Source organism: Terrapene carolina, unplaced genomic scaffold (genome assembly GCF_002925995.2).
Source record: "Terrapene carolina triunguis isolate 2854851 unplaced genomic scaffold, T_m_triunguis-2.0 Scaffold571, whole genome shotgun sequence".
NCBI classification, from domain to species: Eukaryota; Metazoa; Chordata; order Testudines; family Emydidae; genus Terrapene; species Terrapene triunguis.
The window spans coordinates 343,787-356,378 of NW_020664922.1; the positions used below are offsets into that span (position 1 = coordinate 343,787).

At 56.2% G+C, this 12,592-nt stretch overlaps 1 protein-coding gene across 1 annotated transcript in view; it reads right to left on the reverse strand.

Moving 5' to 3' along the window:
* LOC112109426 (integrin alpha-X-like) overlaps window positions 1-12,592 on the reverse strand; it is a 75,736-nt gene that overhangs the window by 760 nt on the left and 62,384 nt on the right. The window contains exons 5-27 of the mRNA XM_029913293.1: window positions 12,265-12,379; window positions 11,977-12,107; window positions 11,589-11,734; window positions 11,041-11,194; window positions 10,084-10,234; window positions 9,635-9,708; window positions 9,175-9,304; window positions 8,802-8,950; window positions 7,417-7,557; window positions 6,915-7,121; window positions 6,255-6,385; window positions 5,796-5,953; window positions 5,472-5,626; window positions 5,176-5,307; window positions 3,703-3,776; window positions 3,207-3,348; window positions 2,923-3,036; window positions 2,733-2,812; window positions 1,436-1,519; window positions 1,190-1,268; window positions 823-930; window positions 494-577; window positions 203-316 (exon numbers count right to left, since the gene is read on the reverse strand). Of these exons, the coding sequence (XP_029769153.1) occupies window positions 203-316; window positions 494-577; window positions 823-930; window positions 1,190-1,268; window positions 1,436-1,519; window positions 2,733-2,812; window positions 2,923-3,036; window positions 3,207-3,348; window positions 3,703-3,776; window positions 5,176-5,307; window positions 5,472-5,626; window positions 5,796-5,953; window positions 6,255-6,385; window positions 6,915-7,121; window positions 7,417-7,557; window positions 8,802-8,950; window positions 9,175-9,304; window positions 9,635-9,708; window positions 10,084-10,234; window positions 11,041-11,194; window positions 11,589-11,734; window positions 11,977-12,107; window positions 12,265-12,379 (2,853 nt within the window). The remainder of the gene's footprint in view (window positions 1-202; window positions 317-493; window positions 578-822; window positions 931-1,189; window positions 1,269-1,435; window positions 1,520-2,732; window positions 2,813-2,922; window positions 3,037-3,206; window positions 3,349-3,702; window positions 3,777-5,175; window positions 5,308-5,471; window positions 5,627-5,795; window positions 5,954-6,254; window positions 6,386-6,914; window positions 7,122-7,416; window positions 7,558-8,801; window positions 8,951-9,174; window positions 9,305-9,634; window positions 9,709-10,083; window positions 10,235-11,040; window positions 11,195-11,588; window positions 11,735-11,976; window positions 12,108-12,264; window positions 12,380-12,592) is intronic.

Genomic DNA, 12,592 nt, shown 5'->3' on the forward strand with positions numbered 1-12,592 from the left:
TGAGTCTGGAACAGAGACATTATCTGTCCCTGACTGGAAATGACACAAACCAGCCCAGAGCATCAGCCCAGAGGGACCCAGAGCAATTTACAGGGATCCCTTGCCCAGCACTGAAATGCAGCCACCTGTGGGGAGGGGCTCAGGGGCTATTCATATGGAGGGATCCCTCGCCTGGGGCCGGGGGGCAGAGGCAGCTCTGTACCTGGGAGACCCACTGGAAGCTGACATTCCCTTTGATCATGAACTCCAGCGGCTGCTGCATTTCCAGGGAGGCGATTCTGCATCGGATCTTCTTACAGGTGGTCACGGAGCAGTCCTGGGGGTGGAAGGATATCTCCGGGTGAGGCAGGGGATGTGCAGGGGCTCAGCATGGCCATGAGGGTCTGGGTCTGTCTATAGCAGGAGTCCCTCCCCCAGCCCAGTCCCCCAACTTGCTGTCTGTGTTAGTGCAGAGGGGAAGGGGCTGGTGGGATCCCCACCAGCCTGTACTCACCAGCAGGGGGCGCTCACTCATCTGCTTCACAAAGTCCTTCAAACCGGGCGTTTCAGCCTCACTGGCGCACTGAGCCAGCTGGGGCTGGGGAGGGAGAGAGACACAGTGTTAATGGGGGCGGGAAAGGGACATGGGGCCTTTCCCCTCTATGGGGCACCGGCTACAATCCAGCCCCAGGACAGGGGACTAGCTGGCTGCGGTGGGGTGGGAGAACATGTGGCCTATCCCCCCACATAGGCAGCCTGTCCCAGCAGGGGGTGCTGTAGGGCAGAGCAGGCGTCCCTGGGCCCATCTCACACACACACACAAGGGCAGGGAGAGGCAGGTACCTTGGAGGGGACGACCTCAGAAGCGTCCCACGCCCGGACCCCGCTCAGCTCCACGGGGAACTGGAAAGTGACTGAGATGGGGACGCTTCGCTGCCGCAGGTTCTTGACCTGAAAGAAACAGACTCACCATAGGGCACTGCAGGAAGAGAACCCAGGAGCTCTGATCCCCAACCCCCTATTTAACTCATGGACCTCACTCCCATCCCTGAGCTGGGGAAAGAACCCAGGAGTCTTGGTTCCCAGGCCACCCCCACCCCTCTCCGCTCTAACCTCTGACCCCACTCAAGCAATTCTACTCTATCCCCCTCCTCTGAGCCCTCCCCCATTTCCCCATTCTCCCCCTCACACTCTATGCCATTGGCCTCACCTCATACCGATGTGTCACTGGCACACTTGTCCCTGCCTCCTTGGCGGAGAAGTTGACGTACTTGGTCGACTCCTCGAGGCTGGGGGAGGAAAAGGATGGAAGGAACAAGAGAGACAGGAGTGGGTGAGTGTAATGAAGAGTGACAGTGGGGTGTCATGTCCAGAAGGGGGCGCTGTGCTGCAGGGAGCAGGGGGCTCAGTAGGGGGCGCTCTCCAACCTGTCCCCTCTGTCTCCGCAGTGACCTACCTGGTGAGGATGATGAAGATGCCATACTTGACCGGCAGCTCCGCACGGTGAATCATGCGCTCAGTGATGGGGCCGCCATTGTCACTGGAGGGAGGGGAGGGCAAAGGAGAGAGATGTGAAGAGAAACAGCCAATTAACTTTGCAGGGAGAATGCATCAGAGTCCACTGCCCTCCACAATATTGGACTGCACTGCAAAGAACCACACTTCTGCTCTGCTCCATATATCACTGTGCCACACAGCACTGCCCTGCATGAAATACCCGTGCCCTGTACCCTAAGTCACTGTATTGCACCATACACCACAACTCTGGGTTATACACCACTGTACTGCATTGCAATATATGTCACTGCAGAACACCATATTCCATTGCACTGCACCATACACCATTGCCCTGCCGCATACATCACTGCACCATACACCATTGGTCTGGGTTATACATCACTGCACCACGGTGCAGCCTACATTGCAGCACTGCGCCATATGTCACTGCCCTACACCATACTCTGCTGCGGAGCACCATATGCCACTGCTCTGGTTTATACCCCACTGCACCACCTTGCAGTATACATCAGTGTGCTGCACCATAATCCACTGCACTGCAGTGCACCATATGCCAGTGCTGTGGATTATACAACACTGCATCACCCTCCAGTTTACATCACTGTACTGCACCATACTCCACTGCTTTGGGTATAGATCACTGCACCAGCCTGGAGTACAGGTAACTGTACTGTGCCACACAGCCCTTCCCTGAGCATACAGCATTGCACAATGCCTCTTAGCATGCATCACTGCCCTTAACCATTACACCACGGCTGTCTGCCCTGGGGCAGCGTACTAGCCAGCACGGTGCATCATGCATTGGGCTGCATCACACTGCTCTGCCTGGCTTTATAGCATCTGTCACTCAGCACTGCCACACATCACTGTGCTGCACTGCATCCTAGGCTACTGAGCTGCTGTGCCCTCCACTCAATGGCACTGTGACTGGCATCACTGCACTGCATGACACTGCCCCCCCACACCATTGCATTTCACAGTGGAACTGCCATTGCACCATACATCACTGCAATGCCGCATGTATCACTGTATTGCACTGCAGCATACAGCACTGCAATACACCTGACTGCATTTCACTGGACCATACATCACTGCACTAACCTGCAGTCTGCACCAGGCGCCACATGTCATTGCCATCAATGGACTAAACCATGCACCCCACTGCACAGCCCTACACATCTACCCCTCCGCACTGCCTCCCACACTGCCCTCTGTGGCCTGCACGCCTCCCTCACCTGCTGGTTTGGGCTGTGATCTGCAGACTGTCCCCCAGATCGGCTTTGGGGGAGACATCAAAGGTGGCGATGAAAGTGGCCTGGAAAACACATATGGGGTGAGAGGGAGCCAGGCTCAGGGGCTGGGGAACTGCTAGAGAAAGCAGGGGATGGGCATTGTCAGGCCACCGGGTGGGGGGGGCAACCCTACCTCGGCCCCACTCCAGAAGATGGGGTGGTTGATGTGGCAGGTGCTGTTCCTCTGAGTCTGCTCCTCGGAGCTCACGGCCGAGCTGCACTTAACGGCCATGGCCCTCCTGTTAGACTGAGCACAGAGGACCAGCCAGTGAGAGATGCAGCCCACAGCGCCCCCTACTGAGCCACTCCCCTGCTCCCTGCAGCACAGTGCCCCCTGATGAGCCCCCTGCCTGCTCCCTGCACCATCCCCTGTGTCCTGCCCCCCATGTCTGCAGTGCTTGGGGGGATTGATGGTACCTGGAGCAGCAGGACCCGGCGGTAGGACAGCGCAGCTGGGTAGAAGAACTGCACCGTGGTGCTGTAGGAATTCTCCCCGCGATTCTGGATGGAGACGGTGGTGTTGAGTTCGGGGGTGACCCCCACCACCAGGGTGCTCAAGCTAAGGGGGAGAGAAAGGGGTGAGCTTCCTCCAGGCAGTGCCCCAGCATCGCTGCACGCTTCCTCAAGGCAGCGCCCAGCAGAGGAAACCAGTGCTGTGAGCTCCCTATAACAGTGCCCAGATGAGAACCCCACACAGCCCCTAATGCCGCACTGGGGCAGTGATGCGAGCTTCTTATAAAAGTGCCCAGCTGGGGACCCCAGTGCTGACAGCTTCCTATATCGGTGCCCAGTCAGATGCCACAAGGAAATATGGGCAGATCTCCAGCTGGGTGGTGCAGATCTGAGGCCTGATCAAGCCGAATGGGTCCCTGGTGGAAGTTATCTGGGACGGAAGGCAGAGGGGAGGACTTACCCTGAGAAATTGAAGGAAATTTGTAGTTCATCAGTGCAGACTCTGTCACTGCCGCAGTCCTTCTCAAACGGGAGCTAGGGAGAGATCCCAGGAGAGGGAGGGAAGGGAGCAGGGGTCAGGGTGGTTAGGAGGGGACTGGAGCAAAACTCAGCCAGCCCAGCATTGTCACCCATCAGATAATCTCAATCATCACCATCACCACCAATACAGTCTGAAACAGCATCACCAAGAACACAACGGCTGCATTCGCCCCTACACTGTTACCTGCACCATTGCATTCTCAACCCACCACCAGCACCAAAACAGTCTGAGCGGACAGCTCCACCAGCAACAGAACCACTATGCCTCAACCAACACTGTCAACAAGTGCCCTACAATCTCAACCACAACCAGCATCAACACAGTCTGAACTAACACCACCACCAGCAATATAGATGCAACAACCTCTGCCAATGCTAGCACTTTCACTACAGTCTCAACCATCACCTCCACCACTACCTTGATTAATTGAGATATCCTATCTCCTAGAACTGAAAGGGACCTTGAAAGGTCATCAAGTCCAGCCCCCTGCCTTCACTAGCAGGACCAAGTACTGTTTTTGCCCCAGATCCCTAAGTGGCCCCCTCAAGGATTGAACTCACAGCCCTGGGTTTAGCAGGCCAATGCTCAAACCACTGAGCTACCCCTCCCCCAGTGTTGATTAACATTAAAATGTCAACCAACACTGTAAAATGACATGACCACTACAACCTCAGCTAACAATGTAACCAACACTATTACAATCTCACCAACCACCACTACTAATATAGTCTGAAACAACAGTTACCAGCACAGCCACTGTAACTACAACTAACATGGTAACTAACAGAATTACAATCTCAACCATAATAGAGTGTCAATAGAGTCTGAAACAATAGTCACACACAACAACCACAAACTACACTGTCACCAACACCACTACAACCACTGCCACCCATCGGTATATTCTGTACCAATACAGTAACTAACACAACCATTATGACCTCAACCAACACTGTCACCAATACAACTACAATCTCAACACAATCACCCCCACAAATACAGTCTGCACCAGCACAAGCAACAAAGCCACAACAACCTGAACCAATACTGCCACCAAGACCATTACAGTCTGAACCAACATCACCCATACCATAATGACTACAACCTCAAACCATACTGTCACCAAGATCGCTACAATCTGAATCAACGTCACTAACACAACTACTTCAACCTCAGCTTACATTATCACCAAAACCACTGCAGTACTATCCAACAACATCACCAATAACACAACCAATTCAACCTCACCCAACGCTGTCAGCCACATTACAATTTTACCCATCACCACAGAACCTCAATACAGGCTACTCCAGCACTGCAATCAAACCCACATCTGCTACAACCATCTTGAACACTGTCACAAACACCATTGCCTGGCCCTGGCAGCCTTACTGAGCCTGCAGTCATCACGGTGGAGTCCTCACTCAGGATGGGTCTGAGGCGGCCGGCAGCAGCGATGGGCTCCCCTGTCAGGGTGTAGTTGAGGCGCAGGGTGATGGGGGTCAGGCTGTCCTCAGGGCAGAGCTGGGGAGACAGAAAGACATGTCAGGCCCCTGAAGGGAAAGGGGGGCAGGGGCTGGGTGGGACCCAGAGAGAAGTTTGTTCTCTGGGTGATTTGGGAGAAAGAGGCAGGGTTGGAGGAGGAGACACACCAGGAGGGGAAGGAATTAGGATTCCCCCACACTCACAGGTAACGTTATCCGGTACGTCTCACATCTCTTCTCGATGCCGAGCCGCAGCTCCCTGATCAGGACGGGGCCGGTGGCGTCGAAGGCGGCTCGGATCTTCCTCCGCCCGGGGTCCAGGGCCAGGCTGTACTGGATGGTGCTGGAGATCCTGATGCCTACAGGGGAGGGGAAACAAGGGACAGAGAGAGACTGAGAGTGGGAACCTCAAGGAAAAATGGGACATGGGGCCTTTCCCCTCTAGGGGACGCTGGCTCCAATCCATCCCCAGGGCAAGGAACTGGCTGGCTCAGTGGGGAGGGGAGCAGGGGATGGGTTTGGTCTGACCTAGGCTGTCCATGGTGCTCTTAGTGACGGTGAAGCAGACATTTGCCCTGCTGGCCTCCGTGTTGAGCTGCTCCTGCCCCTGGCAGTTGAAGGCCGAGGTGGGGATCGTGGGGGGCTGGAAGCTGATGGAGACCCCGACTCTGAGCACTGGCCGGGACCTGCCATGGGGGGAACAGAACCATCACCCAGCTGCTCTTTGCAATGGGGCCAGGCCCCCTCCTTCCCCTGAGCCTCCCACCCAGCCTGGATGTGCTCACAGCACCCCAGGGAGATGGGTTATGGACACACAGCTCTGCTGGAGAAGATGCTGGAGGGCAGAGAAGGGCGCAGCAGAGTGGTCATTGTGCCATTCTCCAGCAGGGGACAGCAGTGACACACACACACACACACACACACTGCCCATGTACTGTCGCTGTCTGTGACTGCCACGTGGAGCAGTGCAACGACAGAGTAACTCACCTCAGCAGCAGAACCTGCCCTTGTGCCCCCACCGCGATGTCTGGCAGTCCGTCCCTCGTCAGGTCTGTCCCGCCACTGATGGCCTGGCCAAAGTAGTGCAGCCTGCTGGGAAACAGTGACCCCTCGATGCGCTGTGGGGCAGAGAGAGGAGTAAGGGATGGGAAAGGGGCGGCTATACTGTATAATGGGCACTAGGGGGCAGTGGATGGTGAGGATTAGGAAAGGGGCGGCTATACTGTATAATGGGCACTAGGGGGCAGCAGAGGGTGAGGGATGGGAAAGGGGCGGCTGTACCGTATAATGGGCACTAGGGGGGCAGCGGAGGGTGAGGGATGGGAAAGGGGCGGCTGTACTGTATAAGGGGCACTAGGGGGCAGCGGAGGGTGAGGGATGGGAAAGGGGCGGCTGTACTGTATAAGGGGCACTAGGGGGCAGCGGAGGGGGAGGGATGGGAAAGGGGCGGCTGTACTGTATAATGGGCACTAGGGGCCAGCGGAGGTTGAGGGATGGGAAAGGGGCGGCTGTACTGTATAATGGGCACTAGGGGCAGCAGAGGATAAGGACTAAGAAAGGGGCTAATGGCCACAAGGGGACCATGGGGCCCCTATAACATCCCTTCACTACTGTGTGTTGACCCCACCTCCCAGGAGCTGGGCTCACCTGTCTGTACTGGTGACTGAGGCCTCCCTTTTCCCCATGGAAGATGTATAAGGCCCCACGATTGTCATTCTCCATGGGGGCCCCAATGGCCACATCTGTCCGTCCATCCCCGCTGATGTCTCCGATTTCAGACATGCTGGCCCCAAAGCGCCCGAACGCCTGCCCCGTCTGCCCCTGCAGTGTTCTCCTATGCCTCAGCATCGCCCCCTGCAGGCCAGATTCAAAGAAGCACATGGAAAATAGATCAGCATCGACTGTGAGGGTCAGTGCCCCCTACTGAGCCTCCCCATGCCTCTCCCAGCAACAGAGCACCCTCTAGTGCTGCACTGGGGCCAGCACACACTGCCAGGTAAGCCTCTACTGAGCCCCTGACCCTGCTCCCTGGAGCACAGTGCCCAGGTATCGCTGTGTTTATTTTCATAGTATCCCAGCCCCACGGCAGCCCAGGTAAAACCGACCCCAGGCCATCCATCTTTCCCGTGGCCCTGCTTGTCTCTCCTACCTGCTGGCTAAACGAGCAAATACAGACCCGTCCTCCATTCAGGGGTGTATAGTACGTGGGGGCTCCAATCAGAACCAGGTCCGTGTTCCCGTCTCTGTCAAGGTCCACAGCGCACAGTGTACCCCCAAAATACGAGCCAACCTGGAGGGTCAGATAAGTCACTCCTTCATTTTAGTCACTTTCTCCTCCTTCTTCCACTGGGTTCCTCACTCCCCACCCTGCTGGGAGCAGGATTCAATCCCCATGTTCATCCCATCCTCTCCTTCACCCACCCTTTACACACAGCAGGTGGTGCTATTCCCGTAAGTTTTCTTTCTACGTGAACATATAGGCAGAGGTCGGCAGCATCTTTCAAAAGTGCTGAATGCTCGCTGTGGTGCATTTCTTTTTAGAGGCTGTGCTTGAATCACTGAGCCACTCTGACTAAGTCACTGTTACAAATTCCGTTCAGCTGGAACGTATAGGCAGTTAGACCTTGGAGAAAGGTATAGTGTTAGTTGAGGTGAAATCCTTTTCAGACACCGTGCATATTATCAGCAATTTTTAACCCTGTCTCAGTCTCTTTGTATTAGGCTACGTCTTCACTACAGGGGGGGGGGTCGATTTAAGATACGCAAATTCAGCTACGCGAATAGCGTAGCTGAATTCGACGTATCACAGGCGACTTACCCCGCTGTGAGGACGGCGGCAAAATCGACCTCTGCGGCTTCCCGTCGACGGCGCTTACTCCCACCTTCGCTGGTGGAGTAAGAGTGTCGATTCGGGGAACGATTGTCGCGTCCCGATGGGACGCGATAAATCGATCTCCGAGAGGTCGATTTCTACCCGCCGATTCAGGCGGGTAGTGTAGACCTAGCCTCAGTCTTATGAGTTCTGTCTAAGGCCTGGTCTACACTAAACAATCAGGTCGGTATCGCTACGTTTCTCAGGGGTGTGAAGATCTCCCCCCCCCCCCCCCACCACGAACAACGCAATTAAACCAACCTAACCCCTGGTGTAGTCAGTGCTAGATTGACAGGAAAATTCTCCTGTCAACCTAGCAACCACCTCTTGGGGAGGTGGATTACCTATGCCAATGGGAGAAGCACTCCTGTTGGCGTAGGTAGCATCTTCACTGAAGCGGTGCTGCTGCAGCGTTTTCAGTGTACACAAACCCTAACTGAATGTAAGAGCAGTGGGATACTGGAGACATGCTGTCTATCAGCTGCGGTGCAGTTCTCTAAACCAGTCAAATTTATCCCCTGCCTGAATCTTTCCGATTGAATCATTCCTGAAGGTGAAACCAAACACATGGTGTCAAAACCTTACAGGCTTCCTCCAGTCCCCCCCACTCCTCACCCCTCACCCCCACACATGCTCCACATTGTCTGTAATGCTCCCCATACCTGTTCCCCCTGCAGCTCCCATCTGGGTGTCCATTGTCCGCCATTGGTATCTCGGCTGAACAGGACGACTTTGCCGGTGTGTTGGTACCGAGGGGCCCCGACCATATAGCTGCTCTGCCCATTGACTGTGACGACCTGAGATGAATAACCTCGAAGAAAGAGAGGGACATGGGGAGGTGAGATGGGAAATAGCCATACAACAGTGCTGCGCAGGGATCCCTTGCCCCAAACTGAGATGCAGCCACTTCTGGGGTGGGGTGCGGGGGTAGTTTACTCAGGCAGCCCTCACCTGGTGCTGAGATGCAGCTGCTGCTGGGGTGGGGCGCGGGGGCTGTTTAAAGAGGTAAGGGAAGCTCGGTGGGTTTGTTCTTACCGAGGTAAGCATCATTCATGTCAGTGGAGGTTCTGGATACGTTGATGAAGCTCGGCTCCCTGCCGCTCCCGTACAGGTATATCCCACCGGACCAGTCATAGGCTCCCACCGCTCCCAGCACAGGCCCGTCCTAAACCGACACGCACGGCAAAGGGGACTGAGTACAGGAAACGGACAGCACAGGAAATATTTACGAGACCTCCCCACCATCTGCAGCACAGTGCGGCTTAGCATGGCACTGGGGATTGCCAGGGGAGACAGCGCCCCGTACTGAGGACAGCACCACTCTCAGGCACTGTGGGAAAAGCACCTCCCATGCTGCTCCTCCAGCAATCTGGGCGAATAAAGGGCCATCTGCCTTTCAGGCACTAACCCAGCCTGATGCTACTTAGGCTGAAAGTGCCGTCAGGGCCCCAGCTCACGGCAGTGTGGGACACGCCCTGGGGCAGGCGTCACTCACAGGGGACAGCAGGGAGCTGAATCCTTCCTGAGACATCTCCAGCTGGAAGGAGCTGCCGCTCTGGGACTGGGTGCCTGGGGGCAGAGACAGACAGACAGACACGGGAGAGACCATCATAGACGGTAAAGGCCCCGTGTCCCATTCCCTGAGTCAGCCCTTCTCCCCACCTCGAGGCTGGATTGGATCCAGCGTCCCCTAGAGAGAAGGCCCCGTATCCCATTCCTCAACCCCTTGGGCCAGCCAGTCCCCTGCCTGGGGGCCCCCGGATGAGAAAGGCATTCGGGGGATATATGGAGATAGATCAGTGGATACATGTTGGATGGGGAAAGAGAGACTATTTGGGGCCTATTTGAGCTCTGGATTCCCAGCTGCTCCCCGTCCCATCTCGGCCTTGAAAATCCATTTCAAGAGCCCCGGGGCCAGTGCGGCTCCTCCCCCGGCTCTGGTACCTTCGATGGCGAAGATCTTCTCCTGCAGCTGGCTCTGGATGCCCTGGAGGGCGTCAAAATTGTCCACCCGGAAGACGTGCTCGTCGCTGGGCTCAGAGGCGATCTCCTGGAGCTCCCGTTGGGCAGCAGCGCTGGAGAAGTCCTCGCCGACCTTCATGGGATGGAGCAGAGTGCAGGGGAGACCAGGGCATCGGCGTCAGTCATAGGCCAAGAACCTGGGCAAATACCCTCCCGCCCCGAGCCCTGCTGGGGCCTCGAGAGACCCGGCTCAGCCAGCACCATGTGCCGCTCTGGGGTGTGGGCGTGGGATGCACTGGAGCTGTGCTGTGATAATCTACACTCTAAGGCCAATCATTGGTTCAAAACGTCTTCCCCAATGGGATAATAGATGCCGTGCACTCGCTGACATAAGGGTTGAGTGACAGGTCAGCTTGGGGAGGACCAGAGCCATTATTTCAGCCCCAAGTGTGGGCAGAAAATGAAATAACAGTATTGAGAACGGGGTGATTTTGTCCAATCCTGGGTCTGTGGGAGAATGTGTCTCAGCAACCCCTGGGTCAAGTCACCCCACACGCGGGTCACTAACCCTACCCTGCATCCCCTGGAAGCACACAAAATGTCAAGGCCATCGGAGCGGGCATGTGGATTGGAGGGCAGTGAGAATTCCCCACCTTTGACTAGACAACGCTGCTCAACCTGACCAATAGCGGGCGCGGGGAACAGCCTTTAACGAGATAGAATCTGCCGCTCAATCTGGCTTGTGAAACTCCAGCTCTGCTATAGCGCCACACCCTGGCTCAGTTACAACCTGGCTTCCATTCGTCTCCAAAACCCTTGTGCCGGTGCCCTCCTGTGCTTGATGGGACCGCTCCCCCCCGCTCCCCCCCACACACAATGTCCCTGGACACGGGCTCAGATCCAAGATCCATACTAATTCTCCGCACGGCCGCGGCTCACCCCGATGGCGTAGCGGATGATTCCAGCTCTCTCAGCCTCGGGGATGGCGTCTGAATAAGAAAGCGGGTCTTTGTATTTCTCCCCATCTGTGATCACAATGAGAATCTTGGTGGCCTCATCTCGAGCGCCTCTCCCAGAGGTGAACAGCTCCCGGCTGGAAAAGGGGGGGTGGGGAAGGCATGGGAGGGTTATTGATACGTAGCAACACCTAGTGCTAGTCCACTGCTTTGGCAATGCAGATCTCAAAGTCCTTTACAAAGGAGGTCACTGTCATGTCCCCATTTTACTGATGGGGAAACTGAGGCACAGGGAGGGGACATGACTTGCTTAAAGTCACAAAATAACAAAGGTTCAGAGCTGGCAATAGAACCCCGGAGTCCTGGCTCCCAGCATTCCCCCCCCCCGCTTTAACCCTACTTGTCCCCACTCCCCTCCCAGAGTTGGGGACAGAGGCAGAGCCCAGGAGTCCTGAGTTCCTATCCCTTAGCTTGCATGTCCTTGCAGCCCATTCCCTGTGGAGTCAGCACGGGGAGGAGGGCAATACCTACACCACTTTCTGGATGGCGGTGGCCGTGTGCGTCCAACCCCTGAGCTGCACGACTGCCCTGACAAGGTCATCAGGGTTGCTCCTCCTCCTGTACTGGAAGAAGTCGAAGTGCTCTCTAAATCTGTTCGAGTACTGCATGAGGGCAAACTGCAGGAGACAGGGGAGAAGAGAGAAAAACAACCCCGGGGTGGAAGGTAAGAAAAGAGGGAATCGGACTCAGTTAATCGCTGGGGCAGGCGGTCGGGATGTAGCTGGTTCTGTGGGAATATTTTCCAGGTTTTAGATGCAAAATCCATTGCTGCTCCCTGCAACACACTGGGACACTGGGGACTGGGAGTTCGCCCTCAGGCAGGTCTCAGGGTAAGTAGGGTTCAGCCTCTGCCCGTTACCTGCGTGTCGGTGCTGCGGAAACGCTTCATGATCTCAGAGATGAACGTCTTCATCTTTCTGAAGTTTTCTGGTATGATGCTGCCCGAGCCGTCGATGAGGAGCGCTATGTCTGTGGCACGTCTGGGGCACTCTGAGAGGGACGGAAAAGAAATACATCCTGACTCAACGCCACCAACATGAAGAAAACTCAGTGGAAAGAGCTAGACCAGATCAAAGGGCCCACCTAGCCCGGTTTCCCCCCACCCCATGGGTGGCCCCTTGGTGCCGCTCCCGGGGCTGCCTCATACCTGCCAGGGTGTCCGGGATGCGCTGGCGCTGCCGGAGGCTCTGGTCCAGGAGGAAGCAGTAGCTGTTGATGTACATGTTCTCCCCGCAGACCCGGTGCACCGTGGGGCCGCACGCCTGGGCCACGAGAGAGGGATGGGATCACTGGGTGCCCCCTGAGGAGAGCACTGGGGGTGAGGGGAGTCTGCTCCCCCCCATGGATATGCAGGGAAAGGCCCCGCCAGGGCAGGGACTCCATGGGGCAAACAGGACTCCAGGACCCAGCACCTGCCTCCCAGAGAGAGAACAGGGGGACATCACCTAGTTACCACGCTCCCTGCTATGGCCGTG